The 25,887-nt window shown below is 53.5% G+C and overlaps 1 protein-coding gene across 8 annotated transcripts in view; it reads right to left on the reverse strand.

The window, feature by feature from the left end:
• AFAP1 (actin filament associated protein 1) overlaps positions 1–25,887 on the reverse strand; it is a 147,602-nt gene that overhangs the window by 7,599 nt on the left and 114,116 nt on the right. For 7 of the 8 annotated variants that reach the window (XM_023253431.2, XM_023253429.2, XM_023253428.2 and 4 more), the window contains 7 exons: positions 23,940–24,151; positions 19,454–19,599; positions 12,775–12,892; positions 9,136–9,393; positions 6,898–7,012; positions 2,988–3,152; positions 1,178–1,368 (listed from right to left, as the gene is read on the reverse strand). In XM_023253431.2, the coding sequence (XP_023109199.1) occupies positions 1,178–1,368; positions 2,988–3,152; positions 6,898–7,012; positions 9,136–9,393; positions 12,775–12,892; positions 19,454–19,599; positions 23,940–24,151 (1,205 nt within the window). The remainder of the gene's footprint in view (positions 1–1,177; positions 1,369–2,987; positions 3,153–6,897; positions 7,013–9,135; positions 9,394–12,774; positions 12,893–19,453; positions 19,600–23,939; positions 24,152–25,887) is intronic. The other variant, XM_019829803.3, reaches the window with a different exon arrangement.

A 25,887-nucleotide genomic window follows, 5' to 3' on the forward strand; every position in this document is an offset into this window, starting at 1 on the left:
GGGACAGAATGGTTGGTAAGGAGAGAGTAACACCATCTCTCCCTGGGAGAGGCCAAGCTGGGTCTGTAAGGCAGCCCGTGATGTTCCTCTGAGACATCTGTCCCATGAGCCGCATTCCCAGGACAAGGTCCGGGCGGGTAGGGCTGGGAGCTGCCAGTGCCGGGACTGATGACAGCACCAAGGTCCAAGGAGAGACCTCCCGAGGGAGGATGTGGCTGGGCACTGCGGGCTGGGTGGGGAGGCTCAAACAGACCAGTCCTGAGCCTTCCCAAGGACAGGCTTGGCTTTGTGAGCCCCAAAGGAGAAGAGTTGATAGATGGGGGCCAAGATGGGGACTCTTGGTTGGGGGGGGGGTGCAGGGTCACCGCTAGAGAGAGGAGGAGCCCCCGGGGGGGATGCGGGGTTTCAGTTGTGCCATACATCTGTAAAGACATCAGTCTTCCCCGCGGGTCCACCCCAGCGCTGAGGGGAGGGGCAGGGGACTTCACCCAGGCTCCACATTTTGCCAAACAGTTTGGAAAGAGGGACAGAAAGGAGCCCTGGGAAGCGGGTCAGGTGAGGGGGGGGGGTGTCACAGGCTCCTGCAGAGAAGGAGGCACCGCATTCAGGGCTCCCTGCTGGCCACGTGTGCTCAGGGCCGGTGGGGGGGGGGGGGGGGGCGGGTCACTTCACTTCTCTGGGTCCCACGTTCCTCGACCGTAAAACGGAAGTAGTCACATCAGACTCTGAGGGTCATCTGGACCCGACAGAATAGTTATGAGAAGGACGCTGGTAGCTCCTCAGTGACTATGAGTCCCAGAGAGTGAACAGGAAGCCCCTGAAGGCACTAATTTGTGTTTCGAAAGTTCTTTCCCCTCGTCCTGTCAGATTTGACAAGGGTTCTGCCCCCCGCAACTTGGCGGGATCCCCAGCATGTGCTGGACGCTTCGTGAAAACCTGCTACGTGGGATTGAGATTTCCAGCTACTGAGCTGGAATCCAATCAGGACGTGTTTGGAAAGAGATAAAGAGAGCTGTGTTCCATGACGGGATCCGGGAAGGGAGAGGAGGGGGGCTGCTGTGTCCACCATGCTTACACAAAGACGGGAAAACGTGAGGCCAGTGGCTCAGAGCACAGCCGGGAACCCATCCAGAGCTGGCATGTGGCTGTGTGCTCGCTGGGCTGGCAGGGACTTTACCTGTGGGCTCGACGTCCCTGATCGGGGCTCGATGGCCAGGCCCAGGGTGACCCCGCCGGCCAGGGCCTTCTTCAGGCTCTCCTTGACCTCTGTGAGTTCCAGCTCCAGGTTGACGCGCTCGGCCTCCTTCTGCTTACACTCCTCCTCCAGCCGCTTCAGCTTGCCTTCCAGAACCGCCTGCGGCTTCCTGCCTGCAAGCCCACGGACACGCTGTCGCTGCGGCCAACAGATGGCACACGCCGCTGCCCCTCGCGCGAGCTCTGCACAGCGCTATGGGCCAAGCGGCCCTGACCTGGGTTCCCTTCTACAAAACTCAAGTTCAGCTGTTCGCTAAAAGAACAGCGACCATTTCCAACGGCTCTGCTTTCCTGCGGCTGGGAGACTGTGGCCCTGGAGGCCGGAAGCCTGGATTCCCACAAATCCCAGAATTCTGGGCCCAGGCCTCAGCGTACTCACTTCAACACAGGGGACTCAGAGCAGATGCCTGCAGGGGTGCCGCTGGCTTGGAGAGTCTGGCAGTTGTCCTGTCCCGATCCCCCCCCCCCCCCCCCGTGATTCCTGGGCCTTCTCTCCTCCCGGAGGATCCACGATAAAGCTTTCACCCCCACAGAACAGGCACCTGTCGCTTCAAGGTGCATTGACTGGACTCACTTTATTTGAAATGTGTCCCACGGACATAAGGCGCCTGGGAACGTACCCACTGGACGTGCAGGAAAACTGATCCCAAGGGGCTACCCGGCTTGCGTGTGTGGCCCTGGCCTAGTGCTCACCGCGTGGGAGCTGGTCTAACCTGTCCGCGTCTTTGCTACTCTGCAAGCTTGAAACAACGGAAGGAAGAAATCCTCCTTCTGTCTTGTGGGCCGAGGCTCCTACCCAGGTCTCTGACTTAGCATTTGGTTCCCCGCAGGCAGGCGGCCGGCTGCCACGTCCGGCCCCTCCTACGGGTTAGCTCTCACTTGCTCAGCCTATATCTAACGTCCCAGTCTTTAAACTCCAAAAGCACTTCCTGTCCCAACACTCATTTAGCCCCGAAGTCCAGAAAGGCTGGACTGAAAGGCTGGAAAGGCTGATGAACTGTTTCACGTGCAGGTACGCCAAGGCCTCCCCGCAGGTGAGCCGTGTGAAAGCAGGCGTCTCCCCTTCGGACCCCCGGGTCCTCTGCACAGCATTCTTCCTCTGCTCTACCCCGAGGCCAGCAAAACCGAAACCTAAAGCGTGAATCTTGCCCCAGGGTAAGAACCAGTCTTGAGCTGAGGCGACCTACATCAAACAGTTCCATCCGCACAACCATGAACCCCATATTCCTTGCCCCTGCCAGCAAGAACAAACCTGCCTGATCCAGAGACACCCCTCTCTCTGGTCCTGACTCGGTTCTCCAACAACGGCCATTGGGGCGTGTTTCCACTATCCTGGCCTGTTTCCCTGTTCCCTTCCAGGAGTTCAGACGCCGTCTCTTCTCGGAGCACCAAGGGTTCCTTCCACCTCTTGCTTGGGCTCCTGAATCGTACCTGTCCCCGTGGACTGTTCTCCTGCCGGCAGCCCCAACTGCTTCATCATACACGTGACTTGAAACTGCTGAGCCCCGCCTGTCCCGTAGACAGTCTCTGCCGCCAGCACCTGAAGAGGGGACAGCTCCCGGCGGCCCCGCCCACCGGCCCTGGGGAGCTGGCCAGCAGGCTGAGGGGCGGCCCCGGCCTCCTCTTGCCTGTTCTGCTGTGCCACCCTGGGCGTGCCAGCACGGAGACGGGCGGTCTTACTGAGGGCAGGACAGGAAGTGCACACTCTAACCCAAGGAGGTGCCCCCGCATACCGGCATTCACTTCGATGGCGGCCCTCAAGTCCTTCCTCTCCTTCCGGAGCTGGGCCAGCCTGTTCCGCAGGGTCTCCTTCCTCTTCAGCAGCTCCTCTTGCTTGCTCTGCAACAGCTTGGCGTCGGCTTCGACCCGGTTCTTGCCATATTTGTACTGGTCAGCATCTTAAAAAAAAAAGAAAAAAGAAAGCCACAAAAGAAAATTAGGTTTAATTAAGCAGATAACAGGGTAATGCATAAAGCCTATTTAAAATCAGCCAGCTCGAGGTGCGCCTGGGTGGCTCAGTCAGTTAAGCGTCCGACTTCGGCTTAGGTCGTGATCTGACGGTTCGTGGGTTCGAGCCCCGTGTTGGGCTCTGTGCTGACAGCTCAGAGACTGGAGCCTGCTTTGGATTCTGTGTCACCCTCTCTCTCTGCCCCTGCCCTGCTCGCACTCTGTCTCTGTCTCTCAAAAAGTGAATAAACGTTAAAAAATATATTTAATAAAAATTTTTTAAAAAATCAGCCAACTTGGTAAAAGAAACTCTAATCTAGCTATTTCACTAGCTCAGTAAGACAAAGAATGGGAAGCTGGACTTGAGTAGAAAATGGACAAATTCGAATAGTTTCGACAGCTTCCTGGGAGTCTCTGAGTTGAGTTAAGGGAACACAAACAGAACATCAGGACATTTTTTAACTCACTTTCCTTTGCAGCATGCAACAATCTTCAATAAGGCTGCGGCTCAGCATTCTCTAATCCACACCAAGAGTAATCTCCCGGATGTGGGCACTTCTCTGTATTTTTCAAAAGACTTCCGTGAACGCCGGCATATCTGAGCCCCATGACTGAGCCGCCTGGCAGTGTGGCCGGCTGGACGCAGCTCTGTCCCCTGTGCCGCAGTGGGTGTCCGGCCTGGACCGAGCACACGGGTATCCACTGAACGAGTGAAGGGATGAACAGGAATACGGGGAGTCTGTGTGCAGCGGGGTCTGGATCTGAGCGGCTGGGCCGGAATCCCATCATGCCACATCAGCTGTGCGACCTGAAACAAGGCGCCCCGCCTGTCTATGCCTCGGTTCCCGCAACTGTGACACAACGACCCCCAGGGCTGCCACCAGGGCTAACTTAAGATTTATGGAGCGCTCAGAACAAGCATGAAATGAGCACTTGCTAAATGCTCCTTAAATAAGAGGAATGAATGAATGAACGAATGAATGAACGAACGAACGAACGAGCGAACGAAGAGGAAACCAGTCTTAGGGAAACTAGTCGGCGATCTGGCCAACGCTACCGCATTAAATCTTGTCCTCTGAGTATGTGGGCCTTATGAGGACAATAATTCAGAGAAACCCTCCCTGGAAAAACACCCTGAAGAGACAGAGATGCCACACATGTGATCAAGGGTCACTGACTTTGGAGCTCCCACTGCCTCCTGCACCTGATTGCGACTCAGGGGCCTCCTACGAGTCAGCCGCACCCCTGCGCCCCGCCGCCTCACACCCCACAGCACCGCCATCGTTGGCTTGTGTGTCTGCTGCCCCAGGGGACTGGCAGTGACTCCTGGTCAGGTGTGTGGTGTGATGCCAGAGAGGCTGCCAGGACTGGGCAACGCATCTCCCCGAGGCTCAGCTCCACCCCACCCCCTCATGAAGGAGAAGTGAGAAGCCCACCTGGAGGTCCAACAAAATTTGAGATCTGTACCTCAAATTTTGATGCCCGGGACGGGGTGGACCCTCACTGGCAGCTCCAGTCACCGTCAGTGACAACGGAGTCCCCAGAGCCCCAGCCGGCCCCTGTCCTAGATGCTGAAGGCGCTGACTCCTGCAATGAAACCCTGCGTTTAGGAAGGCAGGTGCAAATCTTCAGTCCCCAGGCAACCTCCCCTCACTACAGACAGACAGACCGACCGAAAGAAAAAGCACACACACAGCACGATATTAAAAGGATCGCAGCCCGAGGGTGACGAAATCGGCCATCTGAAACAAAAGCACTGCGGGCACCGGCCAGAGTGCTCGCTGACTTCTAACCGGAGAGGCTTTCCCAACAGACCTGCACGCACTAACCTATAAATGTCCACATCTCTGGGTCCCCGTGCCATAAACCCCGTCCAGCCTGTAACGCAACTGGCTGAGTTCAGCAAAAACACTGAATGCAATTATTTTTTTTCTTCTGTCACCGTTAGATGTCACCAAAGTCAATACAGGTTCCCTACAGAAGGTCTCATAACATAAAGGAATAAATCACCTAGCAAATGAAAGGAGCACGGGCCCTGGGAGAAATGCTGTCAAGACAGAGATCGCATAAGGGTCGGGTCCCGTGTAGCAAGCTAGTTCCTTCCCCCATGTCCCTCCACGACATGGGGCACAAGCTAGTTCCTTCCCCCATGTCCCTCCACGAATGAAGAGCGCCAACCTTTTAAGTGACTATAAATACACCCAACTGCATTAGAGAAATAAGATTTGCCAGGAAGATGAGGTCAAAATTAACCAGCACAATAACATTGTGACGAGGGGGATTTGGTCCAACCGGCTCCCGACCTATCTGCTCGAGGTGCACGTATGAGGAGAAGGAAGTAGAGACAAGCTGATGTACAGAAGAGAAGCCCCCTTGGGGCACAAGCGGCCAAGGATTGTTGGTCAAGTCCAAGGCTCGTCCTTGTATGTGGCCAAGGAAAGGGCCGCCCTCTCCATCCCCAGACACTCTCACACTCCGAACGTCCGTCACAGTGCAAACAGGAGGTCACTCAGTCAGGTGCTGAGGACACCTGAGGGGTTACTAACGAGCCAGCTGGCCTCATCGTCGCCTCCACGGAGACCGTCTACCAGCCAGCGGCACCGAGCCAGTGCCAGAAAGTACAGACACAACTCCCCACGCGATCTCCGGAGTCTGACTCCCATCCTCCTCCCCTAACACGTCCACACCCGCTCAGGAGCTCCCGAACCTCGTAACGGCCTGAGCCGCAGCCCCTTTACCAGCAGGTCTGGCCGAGAGCTTCCCCGGAGACCCGAGCAGCTGGGCGGCAAGCACCCTGCGCGTGCTGTCCGGGCAACAGGCACAGCTGCCCCGCTGGCCGAACGAGTCGGGGCCCAGCGCCGCCGGGGCCGAAGCAAATCTGCACGGGTGTGGACGGCGCTGTCACCTGAGGCGAATCCACCGCAGGTGGGGAAGGGCACCGGGCGCTCGGGCGGGCTGGGTCCCCCCTCGTGTCCTACTTCTGCTCTGCTCGGCCCCCTGCAGATGTGGAGTCTGACGGCAGTGCTCACTCTGGTTCCGTTACTGGCCAGCTGTGAGACGCTGCGGGAGCCCCTCGGTCTCTCGGAGAGGATTTCTGCGTCTGCACGGCGGGGCAGACGACACCACCTGCCCTGATAAAGAGGCCGGGTGAACCAACAGGGGAACGCGAACATCGGCTCGCAGACCGTAAGGCGGGGCACGAACACGCATCCCGTCAACCTTCCGCCGCTCTCGTGCCTGGAGACCCACGGGGCACCTCAGAGATGTCACAGAGACCACAGCCACTTGTCTACGCCGCCAACACGGGGAGCCGAGCTCACAGAGCGTTCGCGCGGCTTGACAGAAGTCACTAAGTCACCAACGGACTGGGGACGCAAGCTGACGTCTGCTGGCCCGAAGCCCAGGGCGCCTACAATCGTGTCCTAGGGAAACGGCGTCAGGGCGGTTGCACGCCGCCCGTACGCCTAACCGGTCAGCTTTGCCCCTCCTTTCATACAGCGCTCAGAAGAGCGCGGTTAGAGACCGTCACCCGTCTTCGGCCCGGCAAGGAGGCAGGGTGACGATGAACGCAGTCCCCGCTCTCCACCGGACCCCCACACCTGGCATCTCTACCTGAGCAGGTGAGAAGACGGCTCTTACGGCCCCAGCCCTGCGAACCGCACCTGAAACTAGAAAGGATCCGGACGGTGAACTTACTTGAAGGCGTGCGTTTCACGCTGGACGCCGAATCGGCTTGTTTTTGCTGACTGCTTGGAGTCTTCCCCTTCCCCGGGGCCCCACTGGAGGCTGCCGGGGGCTTTTTACCCTTCAGCTGTCAAAACAAGCAGAAGGAAATTAAAAACAGACAATAAAAAATACTTTTTGTTTTCAGTAAGTTGTCTCAGTCTCTGAATCCTTCCTATAACCTAGCACGGACGGAAAGCCCGCGTGCGTTCCAAACACTGAGCTGCTGTGGTTTTACTGCTCTGGCTTACGTGGGTCTGGAGCGGAGGTCCGAGGCCAGTGAGGAACTTGGATGTCTCCAGTTGGGATGCAATGAAAGTTATATACGCTTCTATTGGGAGATCATAAACGCTAACCAAGAAGCTGGCACAGGCAGCAGAATATCCGAGAGCATTTGGTGGAGATTCCTAAAAGTTTGCGTTTCTAAAAACGAACGGCTCGTCTTTCTGGGGGATTCTCTTTAGGGGAGCGGCACGGCCGAGCATCAGATTTCTGCTCGAAGGGCCCTGCCGCTGCCTGACGTCCTCACGGGACAGGTAGCTACCTTCTGATTCATGGGCGGGTCGGAGGACAGAAGCAAGGAGAGCGACACAGGACCAGTATGAACGCAGTCGGTTCTTGGGAAAGATTCAACGGGACCTCTACTCCTTCACTGCAAGCCAACAGACGCTGGGTTTTGCTTACGTGATACACGTGGACCTTACTTATGTCATCAATCAACCCAGAGTGGCGGCAAACGTCGACTCCAGACCCACGCTTTCCCACAATGCTTCGTTTGCTGCTATTGTGGGCCCAGTGGTGGGGAGGTAGACAGACGGAGCTTCAGGCTCTGACTCTATGATTTGGGACACGCTGAGCAAGTCGTTACAACTTTCAGAGCTTCCATTCGCTCATTAAAAAAAAACATAAATATACCGAGTCCTCCCCACAGGGTTCCTAAAAAAGTCAGGCGACATGCCAGACACGTGCACAACACACGGCAAACTGTAGGTGCTCACTAACTGAAAGACCTCTCCATTAAACAACAGGTCCCCTGTTACTTGGTCAAAATGACCAAACTAGCACAGGAAACCTAAAGGCTCTACTATTCAACTTACAAACGCGTCTCCTACCTTAAAACAGGGTAAAAACGAATAAAAACAAGCACATCGAAATGACGTATCGAGTCATTCCAGACTAATCTGGGGACAAAGCCAATGTGCCAGATGGCATACTTGTCCCACGATTTCCACCTAACAGAACTTTTATGCCAAAAAAGGGAGAGAAGTCCGTAGACACATTCGTGTTCACTGAGTGAATCTTCACAGATCTGAGCAGTGGTCGTTAAAAATCAGAAACAAACAAACCTTCCCTGGGATTTTGGTGAAATCGATGAGCTGGTTAGAGCTCTGCCAGCCTCCGCCGCGCAAAGCGCTAGGACCTTACCAGGCAGTCACTGCTTCCTACGGTCACCCCAAAAATGGAGCAAAAAGAATGTAATTTAAAGTGTACCCCTCTGCTTCATGTTTGTAGAGTATTCTCATATCGTGGTGCTTAGATCTGTATGCCAAGTACAGAAAGTCCTCGGGCGGAAAATGCATGAACACACCAGGTTAGCACTGACACTGCAATGTTATCGTCTGCCGTAACTAGGAGGTACAGAGCAGACAGCACTTCAACATCCAGCTTATTTATTGAGTGATAATCCAAAATCCTCATTACTACTTGGATTCAGGCAGTACGCTTTAGACTCGTTGCAGAAAAATACTGTAGCATCTTGAAGATCCTGTTCTATGTTTAAAGACCAAAAGCAAGTCGTACCTGGAGTCCAGCGTTCCTCACGTACGTGCGATGGGAACATATTGTAAAGAGCTTGCAGTGCAAGAATGTTCTGGAAAGTTATACTGTCCCTGTCCTTTTTTGAAACCTTTGCCTTAAGTCAACGTAATGCACAATATTCACTGGGGAATTTTCCAAGAATAGAAAAAGAGCCAGATTTAGGCCAAGAAACACAGTGCTTAAGCCATGAACTAGTTAGGAGTGTTTGATCAGTTCCTGGGCAGCAAAACATCGATTACATTTGCAAATTCTGTTCTAGTTGAGGACAAAATCCCACTTCACCCTTGATGGGTCTCAGCCACTGCGAGCTGGGGGCTACACTATCCTTGTAACGCCCTGCAGGAGGCCCGCGGTTCAGACAATTCTAGAACAGGATGGAAGGAGATGCTGTACCTGGGAGCTGAGCCCGACAGAAGACGCCCTCCCCAGAGAAGAGGTGTTAGTGGCAGACTGAGTGCAGGAGGGAGGGTATTTGTAATGGTTACAGGACAGTCTGTCGGCAGACGGCCTAGAAGCCTTTCTGTCAGCAGGCGGGTAGCGCGCAAAGATTTTCGGAGACGGCAAGTTATCGTACAGGACTGCGTTATCATAGAGCACCTCTTCTCCCAGGCCTCTGGCACGGGAAGCAGGAGGGCCGTCTTCAGGGTCCCACTGCAACACACAGCTTCGTCGTTAGTGCCCTCGGCCACAGAAAGCATAGCAGAGACATTATTAGTACCCCCCAAAACGCATACGTGTACCCCACGCCGTTACCAAGAACACACACGCGCATGCACACACACGTAAGCGGACAACTTTTCTACTTTGGGAGACTCAGGAGGGGTTGCTTTTTTCCTTAAGATCATTCCCAGGGTAACTGGCTTATGAAGTTTTTGTTTTGTTCCTTTCTTTAAAAGTAGAGGGGAAAACAAAAAGGATTTGACATTTTTTCTTTAAAGACCCCAATTTTGGAAGTCCTAATCCAGAGAGCGGAAGCCATGTGACAGCCTGGGGGCCCAGAAACCTCGGCCCAGAAAGCGCTTTATTTTACAGTAATCACTACGGCCCAGACGTTGTTTTAAGTGCTTCGAAACTGTTGACCCCTCTATGTCCCCCGGGCAATCTCAAGATGCGGGAGGAGACGGCGGCACAGAGCCCGGCCCCCAGCCGCGCACGGCGCTGCCCCCAAGCTGCAGGTGTGCCAGGGTGACACCACCTCCTGACTCCGCCTGTCTGTCACGCACGCGTCAGCGGCTCAGGTGTCACAGGTGACCATCAGTGTGCACCCGAGTGCCACACTCTGTTCTACCTGAAGAAAGCACAGCGACCAAAACACAAGTCTGTTGAAAGAAAGAAATCAAATCATCACAGAAAAGAGGACGTTTCAGAATATAGCGGATATAATGGTGTTGTTTTAGCAGGAAAGGTTTTCACAAAGGACTAAAATAACTACGGGCCACTTTAGAACAAGGACATTCAAGTGTGAAGTAAACCCAGACTCAGAACCACAGCCAGAGACCGAAAGGTCTTTACCAATTGCTTTGCACTTTCCAAAAAAGAGAGAAATATTAATTCCTAGGTTGTGTTCATTTTACCCTATTTTTACATCCTTCTGGCAGCACACTGTAATTACAGCCTTTTGTTACAAAAATAGAAGCGGTCTGAGTCTCACGGGAGGGGCGCTTCTGTCTGTTGCAGCCGCTTTGACGCGTCTATTTCTGTGATGCGGGGACCCGCCCGCCATCTACACGCCGTGGCCCCTGCGCACAAGCCTGGGCTGACGGCCCCGCGGGGGCAGCCCGGCACACAGCTGTCCAGGGTTATCTGAACGCTCTAGACTGGACCGTCACCTCCCCAAATACCAAAGGATCGGGTCACACGGAACACTTAGAAACTGATACTCCACGGACGTTTCTAGATTAAAAGTACCTCAGAAGGTCCCTTTTGAGACCCGCTTTTATCTCGCGCTGGCGTCAGGGGGGCACTGAGGGTCAAGGATCACTGAAGTCGAGACCCTGACAAAATGCCAGGTTTGGGGTCAGAAAGCACGCACTTCGTAAAACCGAGGAAGGAAGCCTCCCGAACAAGGGACGGCCTGGTGCTGGAGCCCGGAAAATAGAAGCAGTTTGAAGAGGGGCCTTGGCTTCCAGGAAGCCCTCGCAAGTGAGAGAGCCACAGATACTGCACCTGGGACCTCAAGTTGCCACAGCGCCGCACACACGTGCAGAAACAATTCCTAAATGCAGAGTCCTTCCAGAATGGTGGGTTTTTATGTCTGAATCGGACGACGCTGCGGGTGCTCGAAGGAAAACTCATTCCTGGGGACGGGCTGAACCCCCGTGACACAAACCTAAAGGGATGGAGGGGTGGATGGGGCGTGCTCGTGCCAGCCCACCCAGCTCGCCCTGAGCCCTCCGTGTGGAAGGTAAGGAAGAAGGCAGAAAACCCTTGGAGGAAGAGGGACGCAGAAGGGCCTTTGGGTGGGAAGGCCCAGAGACAGTTTTGTGTGTTGTCTTTCCAACACAGGGGGCGCCTGGGACCAAGGCTCAGAGAAGCCCACGACTGCGTGGGAGCGAGTGGGTGGCTGGACCTACCACCAGGGGTAAGGCCACTCTGTCAACAGGAGCTGGTGGCTGCACGGAGCAAACGGAGGCCAGCACAGCCAGGGGCCGGCCCTAGCCAGTGCCTAGGAAGGCAGAGAGACTGCCCGAGAAGCTGCTCTCACAGGGGCCACCATGCAGCCCTCCCTGAGTCGGAAGGCCACCGGGGGACAGAGGCTACAACTCCTGTGTTGTGTCTTCAATCCCTAGTGCGGACCCTGGGCGCTAGGGGCCATGCGGCAAATCAGGAAGGAGGGAGAGAGGATGGGCAGGCAGGGAGGAGGGACTGCGCGATAAGGAATCCAGTAAAGAGCCTGCGGACGGGGCCCTACAGGAACCCCAGGGCAGGCCCGAGGGGGTGGAGGGAGGAACGCCCAGGGCAAGCTATCCAAGACCCTGGGGACAGACACATGACATCACTACATTTGACAGCCAGCTGGTCACCTCTGACCCAGACCACAGTAACCTTCTTTTCAGTTTGCTTCTACTTCTGAGCTCCAGGAGTCCTTGCCTGACCCCCGCACTTCCCTCGAGAAGGCCGTGATCTCCCGGTGCCTGCCTTGGGCAGGTGTGGATTTGATGACCACACAAAAGAGGGGGCTGATTGGGGACGTGCATCCAAGTACCGAGAAAAGAACAGGTGAGCAAAACAGCAGGAAAAAAGTCCAAAATACCTTCCAAGATTTGAAAAACACAACAATAAACACATTCTATGCCAAACTTCGAAACGTATCCTGACGCGATGCCAACTTTAAGCCCACCCAGTACCGGGGGACCAACGGTAAGATGGTTCCTCGAGGGCCTCTCCCCTGGTGGCCCGGAGGACGGCACGGGGCCTGGCCCAGGGAGTGTGCTCAGTGACGGCTGTTCTGTTCGGCAAAGAATGTGGAGATGTGGTAAGAGTTTACTGATGAGGTCCGCTCACTGCGTACAGGACACAAAGTCCTGAGAACCGAGCCGGCCAGCCTGAGGCCACGCAGAGCTGTCACTGAGCACCTGCACTGCATTCCTACGGGCAGATAAGCCGCTCTGGACCAGGGGCCGGGCGTCCCGGGTGCTCCAAGGCCACCAAGGGGGAAAACGCCTTGAGTCTGAAGTGCAGCCACTACGCCGAGGCAACATGTCCCTTCTGCTCCCTGAGAACCGAGCCTGGGCTCTATTTTGACATATCTGAGGTGCCTCCTACGTCCCACATTTTAGGACGTGTTGAGACACAATGACGTGGACGCTGAATGACAGCGTACTGGTGTCCAGGTACCCACTTGCTCAGATGCACGCTAAGGTCACAAACAAGCCCGGGAGAGAGGGACACGGGTTCCATCCCGCCTCAGAGCACGGCCAAAAGCCCTCTGGCGCCTGGGCCTGAAATCGGGGTCCTGGATTACAGGAACCCTCGCGCTGCCCCGCCTCTGACACAGCCGAGCCCGGACCCCCGTACGAGTGGCGCACTCACCGAGCCGTTAATGCAGGGGACGTCGTCGTAATGCAGCGCCGTGCCGCTGGGGTGGGCGTAGCCATTGGAGGTGCTCCCCAGGTACGGGTTAGTGGAGACGCCACGCCTGTTCATGAAGCTGCAAGAAAGGAGGTGAGTTAGGCCCCTCCAAGCCACCCAGAGTCTCACCCGAGATGGGCTGGACGCTCAGGCCAGACCGGAGGTGACGGGGGACAGAAGCGCGAGCCGGCACGCCGGCAGAAGTGGGGTGCTGGGTTACGGCAAGGACAGGCCGCTCTCCTGTAAGACTAGGGAACACCGCCTGCAGGGCTGCGGCCAGGACCAGAGATCACGCATGCCGGGACATGCGCGGTGCCGGCACGTGACCCAGCTGTTCAACACAAGCGACGGGTTTCCTATCTGCAGTGCGCGGCAGGGGCGCCCGGCCGGCTGCCTGCTGGCTGGGGCTCGGCCTTGACCCTCCGCTGGGCGCGCACCGTCTGTGGCTGCTTCCCAGCGCTTACGTGCTTCTTCCAGGAGCCTGCTAACATGAACGCCCTGAGGCAGAGACTCCCAGCTGGCAAAGCTGAAGTATTTACTATGCGGCCTTTCTGGGGAATGTTCGTGGAGCCCAAGCTCCTTAGGGCACTGTCAGCACGCGTTTCTCCAGTTCCCAGTGTTCATGCAGCATCGCTACCTCAAGCCACTCGTCTCCACGGGCGCCTCCTTCCCTGACAGCGGCCAACACGTCTCCAGGGGGAAAGCCGGACGGGGCGCCCCCTGCTCTGCACTGGCGGCCGTGACGCTCCCACAGCAGTCAGAGTGCCGCGTGGCCTGCGGGGCTCCACCACCAGCCCGCTACCTCCCTGCTTCTCCCTCCCACCAACCACCCTGCAGGCCCCCCTGCGCAGCAGCTTTGCTCCCGAGGTCCCTCTGGTCTTTCAGCCCCGGTGGGAATTTACCCTGGCACACGAGAGCCCCTCCCCGAAACCCCACAGTAAGGGCTTCAGTGCCGCTACCCTTCTGCTTGTGCGTATTGCTAATCGCCACCTGATGTGTCCTTATGCTCGTCCCCCACGACGTCAGCCTCAGGAGAACATGGCCGTGGTCACTCTTGCCCATTCCTGGACCTCAGGAATCTGGCCACAAGGCGCTCGGCCTATACGTGCTGGATGTGTGCACGTGTGAACGGTTTACTCGTGAAGTTTATGTTTGTGAGAAGTGAAAGATGTAAATACCCAGGGAGGAGATAACCTAGATAGCACCCTCTCTAACCTAAAATAAATAAGTAAATAGCTAAACTAAAGTAGCCTCCGGACTTCAAGATATATTACAAAGCTGTAACCATCAAGACAGTATGGCACTGGCACAAAAACAGACATGCAGATCAATGGAACAGAATGGAGAACCCAGAAACGGACCCACAGACGTATGGCCAACTAATCTTTGACAAAGCAGGAAAGAATATCCAACGGAATCAAGACAGTCTCTTCAGCAAGTGGTGCTGGGAAAACTGGACAGCGACATGCAGCAAAATGAACCTGGACCACTTTCTTACACCAGACACAAAAATCAACTCAACATGGATGAAAGGCCTCAATGTAAGACGGGAAGCCATCAAAATCCTCGAGGAGACAGCAGGCAAAAGCCTCTTTGATCTTGGCCGCAGCAACTTCTTACTCAACACGTCTCCGGAGGCATGAACTACTGGGACCTCATCCAAATAAAAAGCTTCTGCACAGCAAAGGAAACAATCAGCAAAACTAAAAGGCAACTGACAGATTGGGAGAAGATATCTGCAAATGACATATCAGATAAAGGGTTACTATCCAAAATCTACAAAGAACTTATCAAACTCAACACCCAAAAAACAAATAATCCAGTGAAGAAATGGGCAAAAGACATGAATAGACACTTCTCCAAGGAAGACATCCAGATGGCCAACTGACACATGAACATCATCAGGGAAGGACAAATCAAAACCACAATGAGATACCACCTGACACCTGTCAGAATGGCTAACATTCACAACTCAGGCAACAACAGATGTTGGTGAGGATGTGGAGAGAGAGGATCTCTTGCACTGCTGGTGGGAATGCAAGCTGGTGCAGCCACTCTGAAAGAGGTTCCTCAAAAAACTAAAAATAGAACTACCCTGCGACCCAGCAATTGCACTACTAGGCATTTATCCACGGGATACAGGTGCGCTGTTTCAAAGGGACACATGCACCCCCATGTTTATAGCAGCACTATCGACAGTAGCCAAACTACAGAAAGAGCCCAAATGTCCGTCGATGGATGAATGGATAAAGAAGATGTGGTATATATATACAATGGAGTATTACTCGGCAGTCAAAAAGAATGAAATCTTGCCATTTGCAACTATGTGGATGGAACGGGAGGGTATTATGCTAAGTAAAATTAGTCAGTCAGAGAAAAACAAAAATCATATGACTTCACTCACAGGAGGACTTTAAGAGACAAAACAGATGAACATAAGGGAAGGGAAGCAAAAATAATATAAAAACAGGGAGGGGGACAAAACAGAAGAGACTCATAAATATGGAGAACAAACTGAGGGTTACTGGAGGGGTTGGGGGAGGGAGGAGAGGCACTAAGGAATCTACTCCTGAAATCACTGTTGCACTATATGCTAACTAATTTGGATGTAAATTAAAAATTATTAAATTAAATTAAATTAAATTAAAAATAAATAAATAAAAGGGAGGAAATCCTACCATATGTGACAACATGGATTAATCTGGAAAACACCACACTAAGTGAATTAAGCAAGTCACAGGACAAATACTATATGCTGTACCTTTATTATCATTGAGGTGAGAAAATAGTTTTTAGTCTCTATCATCCGCCCGGTTTTGTTTATATAATTGGCTTTCCAAATACAAAACTAATGTGATATTACAAAAAGGAAAAGTTCTTAATGAAAACTAATAAAATGTGAAATAATCATGTTACTAAAAGAGTTACAGAAAAAAATAGTCTGGAATAAAAATACATGTATTTTTAAAAAATTGTGTTTCTTCACGGGATCTTAGATTTCTATGGTAGCTAGGTGCATAAAAATGGGAGAAAATGAAACTGGTGAGGGCAGGCCTGGGAAAGAGGTCTTACAGCGAGGCCAGCCTATGGTTCTGAGAGGAGAGGAGGAGCCTGTGGTCCGAGGGGGCCCCTTCCCATCTGTCTGTCCCATCCGTCTAAGCACAGGCACCACTTCTGCTGGGCCAAGGCCACGGCGCGTGGTCCCGCCTCACACGTGCACTCTTCAACGTGAAGAGAACTGACACAAATGTGTAGGATGATTCTATGAAATTACATGTAGGAACAGGAAATGTGTAGAAAAGAAAAAAAAAAGAAGAGAAAAAATTTAAACAAAAAATTTAAGAACTCTGCCATGACAGAAGGTTTTTTGTTCAAAGATATGTATTTAAGGTTTTCTAATTTAAATGCCCCATTTGAAGGCATCATGGGCTGAGTCACCGTGTGCACGTGTGGTCGGCGAGCACTGTGACACACAGCCGCCGTGGTGGTCACGGGCCGCGTGTCGGGAACACGCACGGCGGGGACCATCGAGTGCTTGACGTGTGGCGGTGGGCACGCTGGGGCACAGTCGCCAGGAAGGAGTGGGCTCCAGCAGGGGCGGGACAGAAGCTGGGAACAGACCCCAGAGAGGTTGAGGACACGCGGGACGGCCCCGCTGGAAGAGGCCTGGGCCTTAAGGCGGGGGACCTGCACCCCACCCCCCCCCGCCACAGGTCTCCGGGCCCTAAGCTGCAAGGCGAGCCCCGTCTGCGTGCTAGGCCCCCGTCTTCTGCCTGCTGCTCTTTCCACAATAGGGGTTTTAACCAAACATAAAAGTAGACATGAGACAACAGAGCACACGCTACCTGCTAAATCAAGACCGTAAGACGCTCACAGAAGTACGCGTACCGTGGTAAGATACGGACTGCCAAGTGTACGGATCTGGGGCACTGAGTCCATTCACGCTGCTGGGCGGCCGGCACCGCCCTCCACCCCCAGACCTTCCTCCTCTGAACCTCCGTCCCCACGACACCCTCCCTCCCTCCCCGCCCCCGGGGCCCTGGGCCCAGCGTCAGCTTCCGGCCTCTACGAATCCGCCAGCTTCAGACCCCGTGGGAGCGAGGCAGTACCCGCAAGGTGCATCCCTGTTTTGAGGGGTTCACGGGAAGGTGACTCAAGACAACAGCTCCCTTCCGGCCTGTCCACTGCCCTCTCTCCGTCCACCCTGATCCACAGCCTTTTAGCGTGTCGTCACTACTTCCATAGCCTCGTGGGTCTCCAAGGGAGTGTGACTTGAAATCAGTGTCAGGAAGAACATTCAGAACGTCTCTCTTGTACCATATAATCGATACATCTCACTTAAAGCTAGGCTAGGCCGTGGGAAAACAGGTTCCAACTGTTTACCATTATTAATATTCTGAAATACGCTACTTTTCCCGGGAGAATTTAAATTACTATATTTTTACTGCCCTCTTCCCAAAACACATCACTGTCCTTTCCCCTCACACATAACCAACGCACAGACACTCCGCCCCCCACCCCGCCCCCCGCCCAAGACCTTGGAAACATTCATTAACCAGCTGCCATTTGCGTCAAAGCAAAAATTAATTTAATCCCAGGACATTTATTGTACTGGCGAACTGCCATAATTTATATTCTGAACATTATTTACTTGTTAAACGTCTTCTCTCAAGTTTTGTAAGAAATTTTAGCTTGCAAACTGACAAACAAAAATACACTTTATTGCTCACATCTATAAAGATTTTAACGAGGTACCAAAGAGTCTTGCAGCCATAAACTCCTTGCACGCATCTTTTTAATAAATGATTTCTCAATATTGCAATCTATGTTCCTTTCTCAAAAATGTGGCCTTCTCACATTTGGTTTAGATTAATATTCCGCTCATTTGGAAAGCCAAGTTTTGTTCTGGGGGAAACGCGGCCACTCGGGGCCTGTCAGACACGCGATGAGTACTTTGGTGATTACAGCTGAGGTCACGGGTGCACTCGGAGAGGCTCCAGAATCCAGTAAATTCCGAAGAAGCAGCTAAAAACCATAACCTCCTTTCTTTTATGTCACTCTAGACATGGAGATTTTGCAAAACCCAGTGTGATATTACATTTCTTAAAAAGCCGCTTGATTAAACGTTCTTCAATTACCGCATGTGCCGAATGACGAGGGGGGTTCACTGCAATTCACCTGCATTTTGTTGACCAGACAGGGTGTTATCACAGAGAAACGACGAATATGAACAGAAGAGTCAGTTGACTCAGTGACTTGACTGAGTCACTCTGATTCTGACACTAAGAACAGGAAGTCCACACTTGAGAAAAACCGCTAAGCGTTACTGGAGTTCTGCTGGAAAAGCTGTACCCAAACTAACTCATGTTGTCAAGGCTATTGATTCACCTCAGTTGGGGGTAACACGTGGCTCGATCCCTAACACGAGCCCACGCTCCTCTATTCGCCCCAGAACATCTCAGCCAAGCAAGAAATGTTCACTCCCCAGTGCCGCTCGAGGGACGCAGGAACGCGGCTCAAATTCGCCGTAGACACCACGTGTGTGGCAAAACGGATGGCGGGACTCGGGGGGAGCAGGCGAGTGCCAGTGTGGACACGGGGGCTCATCTTCTTCGCACTCAAAGGGACTCGCCGTCTGACTGAGGGTCTGCCCACGGCTGCCGGCACGTTTAGCAGCACGTGTGGATGGTAAAGCCCATCACCCGCTTTGTTCCTACCCACCTCGCCTCGGCCCCGAACGCAGACCCTCCGTCCCTACAGACTGTCTGTGAGGGAAGCAGAAGCAGGCGCCTGGGGATCGCGGACGCGAGACCGGGAAAAGCCTGACCTCTCCAGAGGGAGCCGAGGCACCGAGAGCCTCCAGACCACTTGTCCGGAATCTCCACGTAGTAAACGCTGCGCGGGACCCGCCTGGGTTCCTTCCTCCTCACCCAGCACCTCCCCAGCACAACCCCAGGGCACAGGCTTTCAGACCAGTGTTATTATGAAACTGGTTTTGGCCCCTGGAACTGCCCGCAAGAGTCTCGAATGCCCTCAGGGGTCTGGGGCCCTCACCTTGACGGGTGCTGCTTTGTCATCATTACGTTACAGAAATAGGAATCAAAGGGATGTTTTCAGACATACAAGCCTTTTTTAAAAAATGAAATCACAATTTAAGTTTTAAAAGTACATGACTGATGACTCTGAAAATTCCACCCCGGTGGCAGCAATATGGAAGTCACGTGTCGCATCAAAGCGTTCCCTGAGCGCAGGGGCCAGAGACCTACGGCCCGCGGGCCACGGCCAGCCCACTGCCTGTTTCCGCAAATAAAGTTTTGTCGGGACGCAGCACGGCCATTCGCTGATGCGGGGTCTGTGGCTGTGATGGCAGAGCCGGGCAGTTTTAACAGGGAACGTGGCCCACAAAGCCGAAAACACTTCTGGCACCTGATGGAAAAAGCCTGCCAACCTCTGCTCCGATAGAAAGCGCTCCAACAGAAAGTGGGAATGACAAACGTTTCAGCAAAGTTCAGATCAATGTAACGCCAAAGGGAGAGTCTTTAGTGGTTTTCCTTCCCCCTGAGGCTACGCACACAGGCAGTGAAAAAATCCGTGAAAAGGAGCACTGTTTAGCTTTGGTGCCACTTCCCAGGGGTCTTACCAGAAGGTTTGCTTGGCTGTCTGAATGACGTTCGCGGACGTCTCCACGTCGATGTAGTCGTAGTGCAGGGCCCCGGGGTCTGTGGAGGAGCCCGTCTCAGCCAGCAAGATTCCGAGCCATCTGCCCATGTCCTCTGAGGAGGACGCCTAGCGGGGGAAGGGAGAAGCGTGCATTTACTTAAGTGATGGTAACGAGCCCCACACTTCCCAACTGCAGCAGAGACGGAGCGGCAGAAAAGGGAAGGGAACAGGAAGCACGGAGCGGGCACAGAGGACGGAGCCACGGTCCCGGCCTGAGTGACAGGCCCATGCTGCGTGCACACCAAGCCTGGACACCGGGAGTCACACACGGACTTACACCCAAGGAAACAAGATTGAGCCCCGCGATGCCGTCCGGTCTGGGGAACGGCAGCAGGTGCAAGGTGTGGAAATTGCTATGGGAGTGAAATCGCAGCTGAAGGAAGCAGCCTAGAAAGTGTCTGGCCAGAAAAAAGGAGCCCCCCAGCCCCGGCCAGCCTCACCCGGCATCTCGACGGGGCCCGCGCCTCTGGGGGGGCCAAACCCTGTCCCACTGCGGCCCTTGGGGGGGGGGGTCTCCTAAATGGGCCTGAAATGGCAATCTTAATTCTCTTAAGATAGCACAAGAAATCAGCAAAGTTTTCTACCAGTTTATATAAGTGTAGATGAGTTTATATAACTTTAGATAAACGTAATCACGTTTTACAGTCATTGCCCTGCTTGGTGCATGGTATAGCTTTAAGATGTTCGAAACGGTCCCCATCCCAAATTTGATCCGTTGAATTTGCAAGTCGGAAATATATCTTCAAGATCCTGTTCATTAAATTTTTAAATCATCCTTATCGTGTGATTTAGAAAATCAGATACTTTACTTTATAACGGTATTTGAAGCATTCGATTAATCAAAATACAACGTTTAAAAAGGTAGGGGATGCTGAGTTATTAAGCACGTAAGTTAACAGAATGGGAAAGAAAAGAAATATTTTTACTAAAATGACTGAATTTTAATATAAAGACAGATCTGCTAAGTTAAGCGTAAAGACTCCAAGAAAATGAAGTTTTGCATTCGTGGCCTTGGCAAGTTGAATGCTGATCAGAATACACATAACTGTAAATATTCCCAGAGCCGTTAACACGAGAGGAGCTATTTTTCTTGTGATCATAAAATTGGCTGGCAGTAACAGCTCCCTCCTGGCCGCTAGGGCATGAGGCCCCAGGACAAAGCAAATGGACTCGAGTTATGTGCCTCCCCGGGGGAGAAGGTAACCAATGTTTGGGGAGTAAAAGTGAATTCATTTAAATACTTGGGTAAATAAAAATCCCAAATGTGTTGTTCTCTTTCATCTTCCTGTCCTTTCCCAAACAAAATCTGGATCAAGAAAGTATCTATGACTCAATCTACACTGAGGCATCTGTAACTATTTTATCTAAGCATTTTTAAAAGTGTTTTAACACGCCACGTAATGTGTGATTGATATAGTGACACTAGAGTTTATTCGTTGTTTTCCTCATAGTTTATAGAATTTTCTAATAGGCTTTTTAAAAAACAACCCTGTGATGCTGGACTGAAATTAGAGGTCTTGATCGTAACTTTTAATACAGATGTGGGTGTGTGAATGCACATATGTATATACATGCACACTTAGAAATATGTACCACACATGTAACATATACACGTGCACGAAGACATGTAGTGCACGTGTGCTACACACACACACACACACACACACCCCTATTTCCCACTGCCACCGGGGGGATTCCACTAGGAGCTGTCCGGAGACATGGCTGGTTCCAGGCCTGGGCCAAGGGAAGGTACGAGATAAGCCTGGAGCATCTTATTGTATCACAACATAAGGGAAGTGCTCAAAGAATGAAGGGGACCATGGCATCTTATTACAGGGACACAGCAAGGACCACAGGGGCAAGCAAAGTTCAGAGGGACTTCTGCTGACCAAATCTGGGAGTTTTCCACCAAATAAGGCATTACAATCACTGAGAAAAACAATATGCTGTGAATCCCCGCAGATATACGTACATAAGGGATTAATAATTAACGGGAGGAAGGGAGACCCTTCCTTACAGTAGAGGCTAACTAAGGAGCACAGAAGGAATAATGGGAATCCAAAGTGTGATTTAGTTGCACTACATTGGTCGCCTCATCAATGGATGCCAAAATTAGCAGGTGAAATTCTGAGTGATAACAGGATATCTACATAGACGGCCTCAAAGTAACTTCCTCATGATGCTTTTAAAAACAAAGGGAGGGGGGCGCCTGGGTGGCGCAGTCCGCTAAGCGTCCGGTTTCGGCTCAGGTCACGATCTCTCAGTTTGTGAGTTTGAGCCCCGTGTCGGGCTCGGTGCCGACAGCTCAGAGCCTGGAACCCGCTTCGGATTCTGTGTCTCCCTCTCCCTGTGCCCCTCCCCCACTCATGCTCTGCCTCTTCCTAAAATAAACACTGAAAAAAATTAAAAAAAAAAAAAAGACAAGGGGGAAGCCTTGCAGATACCCTGCCCAAGGGATCAGTTACCACCACCAGCCGAGGGGCCAAGTGACGGATGCGCCTGCCCATGTGGCCTGCAGCACACAGCCCTGCTTCCGCGGCTCCCGCCAGGGAGGCCTGCCCGCAGTCTAACAGCGAGGAGCCAGAGACGCGCCCGGACTGAGGGCCTCCATGCAGTAACGGTCTGTAACCTCTGCACGCCTCTGTGTCAGGTAAAGGGCCATCTGGACCAAGAGGAGCTGGCTGGGGTTTCCCCGTGCCTTCGAGGAACACTGTGGAGACCAGAAAAGCCGGCCAAGGTCGAAGAACCGGGTAACAGGAGGGTGTGAACGACCATTTCCTGATTTTGGTAATTATACTGCGCTTTCAGTAAGGGAATACTTCTGTTTTTAGCACGTGTGCAAGGAAGTATTGAAGGAATAAAGGGGCAACGTGGCCGTAAGAGTCTGGGAAACGTTACACAGAAGGAGAGGAAGGGGGGTGCGGGGGGAGCGCCCGAGATCCCGCACACGGCAAGACGCTTCTATCGCGGGATACGGTGGAGGGTGCTTGGAGATTTTCCCACTGCTAGCACAACTTTCCCGTAATTCTGAGATTGCCTCCAAATAAAAGTTAAAGTGACCTTAGAAGACATACAGATTACAGTTACCGGCTGGCGTGCCGCATCTCATGACTGACCGAGGTGGGGCTGCCTGCGTGTGGCCGTGTGCGTGCGCGTGACTAATGACGGGGACAGGGAGGAAACACGGGGAAGGGGCCGCCCCGCCCGCGGGCTGCAGACGCACAAGGGCGCCTTCCCTCCCTGACTCCCCGCCCCGGGTCTGCTGCCTGGGCTCAGCTCGCACGGGAGACCCGACCCGCCTTGTTTTACATGGAGGACGTTGTCTCCTCCTCTGGGTTTTCAGCTGTCTCCCCTGCGCCCACTCCACGGTTTTCGGCCCACGTTTGCAAAAGTGCAGATTCCGGCCTGACACTCCTGTTTTACAGGCGAATCAAAAGGCCATGAGGGAAAAAAGACGCGGTGTGATCCCGCTGTTCCACAGCACGGGGCCCGGGGCCCGGAGCACATAGTGGGTCCTGGCCAGCTTCGCAGGCCCGCAGCCCCGTGGGAGGGAGCGCTCCAGTGCTAGTCTGGTCCCGCCCCTGTTGGAGACAGTTTCTGTGAAAAGAGTCTCTGGAACAAACACCTGTCTCCCATCAAGACCTCCCAGACCATAGACTGCACAGCCCGTGTCCACGTGCTCTGAAGTTCACACGCCTGGTGTTTGTGGACACGTGTGTGTGCATGTGCGTGTCTTTGTGTCTAAGTCACGGTAATGTGAATGAACAAAGGGCCAGAAAAAAGGAGGTCTGAATTAATAGCGGGTAGAAATAAATTAATAGTATAATAGATGAAAAATAAAATCGGAAGTTGTCAGCAGATAGTGAAGAAACCAGTGTCGACTGCTTTTCCGCGTCAGCGAATAAGAAGTTCCCAAAAAGCCGGCAAGCACGTAACGCATGCACACCAAGCAGAGGGCTCCTGAAAGCGAAAGGTGTTCTTTTGGGATTTCCGTGTGACGGGCCCGTGAGCCGCCGTCTATAAGGTTGTCTAAAAACACCTGTTCCATCTGTGAAGAACATTCTGAAGGGCAAGTGAAAGAAATACCATTGTTTCGAAGGTAGACCATCGTTAGGGGAGAAAGGGGTGACTTTACCCTGAAAAAGCAGTGCGCTGTGTGGAACCGTGTATTTAACCGCGCCAATGCGCGCGGACGACAGGAAGCGAGGTGGCGTCTGGAGACGGGGGGCCTGCACCGCGCAGTGGGAGAGGGCGCTGGCTACTCGCACCATCACAGAGAGGAGGTCCCCACAGCACGCACGAGGGACACGACCGGAAGCACGGTGCCCCGGGGCCGGCGGCAGGGACCAAGCAGGAAGGAAAAGCACCCGGCAGGTCTCCAAGGGTGGCCTCGGGCAGCACCTCACCTCCAGCACCGCGACCTCCTGTCCATTGCGAAGCAGCCGGAAGGTCAGGGGGTGTTTGGAGTCCAACCCAGGGATCACGTCACAGCCGCGCAGAGGGATGGAAACGATGTGGGTCTTGAGGTCGGTCCTGTCCTTGTGGAAAATGAGCTTGTTGTCCTTGACCCGACACCAGCGCTCCCGCCAGCGGCTGTTGGAGAGCACGTTGAGATAGCCTGCAAGGGGACCACGGAGACCGTCAGCGCGGAACCGCCCCCCGCACACCTGCAAGTGCAAGTTTACGCCAACGGGAAGGGCTGCCCCCACCCAGCGGCTCACTTCACTCAGTCGGGGACTCCTGGGAAGGCAGGCGCCCCCTCCCCCCAGAAGCCCCTGAGGGCCCGCATTGGGGATGGGGGGGTGCATGCCAGGGAGTGGTTCTGGGAAGGTTAAGGGTTTCGTGGCGATCTGGGGTCGGGCTGGCCGAGCTGAGCCCTCGGTGTTTGCAGGGTGGGGGGGAAAGGACGCAGTGGTCGTCTTACATGACCAAAGGGACACCATATGGAAAAGGACGAGATTCACTCCGGGGAGCTGCAAAATGACACAGCCGGGGCAGAAGTTACGGGAGGCAGATTCTGGCATCACGTGAGAAAAACACTACCCAAAAAGGAAACTCTATTCTCCTACTCTGCAAGGAATAGGAGGCCTTGGGGGGCGCTGAGTCCCCCGCCGCTGGACGCATTCCAGCAAATGATGGAAGGTCCTGGGCACGAAAGTCCTACAGAAGGCAAAGATGCCTCCTGGCCTTTCCCGCAGCCCTCACGCTTGACGATTTTGTCCGGCTGGTGGAGCGCGCCCAGACGGGACGGGAACGCCGGAGTCTGAAGGCGTAGGTCTCTGACACTAAAGACACCATCAGTATGTGAACTAACAGGGCAGGAAACCAGATTTCACAGGGTGGCTGCCGCTTCCTCCCGCTCCGTGATGCTAGGAGATGGCTGCCCCCCGCCCTCGAGACGCAGGAAGGGAGTACATGGGGCTTAGAACCCTGGCCAGAAAGGAAGAAACGATACAAGGATTTCACAAGTCATTGCACTACTCCTTCCACTCACGCATGCGTGTGCACACACCCACACCCACACCCTGCTCAAAAACAAAACAAAACAAACTCTCTCCGATTCAGGTTTTGTATCGCCTTTTCCAAAGGGTTTGGGAGCACGCATTTTGCTTCTCTCCACGTCTAACACACACAGTCCTGCGTCTTACACGCTCCATTAGCAAAGGATAAATGCTATACACAAATCACAATCACAAAACAAAACCCCCAACACACAGGTAAGTTACAGGGCCCATAGCGATGCTTTCTACATCACGTATAATCATTTGCTCGATGAATTCACGCATAAAATGCACGGGTAAAATGTTAAGTCTTCATTTGGCTCAGGGTGACATCAGTTCTACCGCAAGGTGCACTGCTTCTCCTGGAACTAGAATTTTCATTTGGGGCTAAGCTGCTGTACTCATGAAACTGGGGAACAAGGGGAGAAGCCAGCCCATCGGCTCAAGTGCCTGGGACCCGAGCTCCTCGTCGTGTCTCACACATCTAGGAGAGGCTGAAGGGACAGAAAGAGGCTGGAGTCCAACCGGAGTCTGAAAGGGCTCCTCTGTGAAGGAAGGGGTCTCTCTGGACCTGTGACTTGTTCAGGCCAGCAACTGCTCTCCAGGAATTTAGTGGACACACAGGTGACCAAGTTTCACAAGGAGGCGGTGGGCTCCAGGGCACTGACAGACATTGTGACTGGGGCTGGCAGGAGCAGTTCAGGGACAGGGCGGCCTTGGGGGGACAGGAGGTGCCTGGATTGTTGGAACCTCGGAAAGCATCACGGGAACCTGGCCTTGGTGCACAGGGTGATGCGGGAGTGAGACGCTAGGATATTTACTGAGGAATGTGAGCGACAAGACCTAGGAGCTA

The sequence above is a fragment of the Felis catus genome, chromosome B1, assembly GCF_018350175.1.
Source record: "Felis catus isolate Fca126 chromosome B1, F.catus_Fca126_mat1.0, whole genome shotgun sequence".
Taxonomy (NCBI): domain Eukaryota; kingdom Metazoa; phylum Chordata; class Mammalia; order Carnivora; family Felidae; genus Felis; species Felis catus.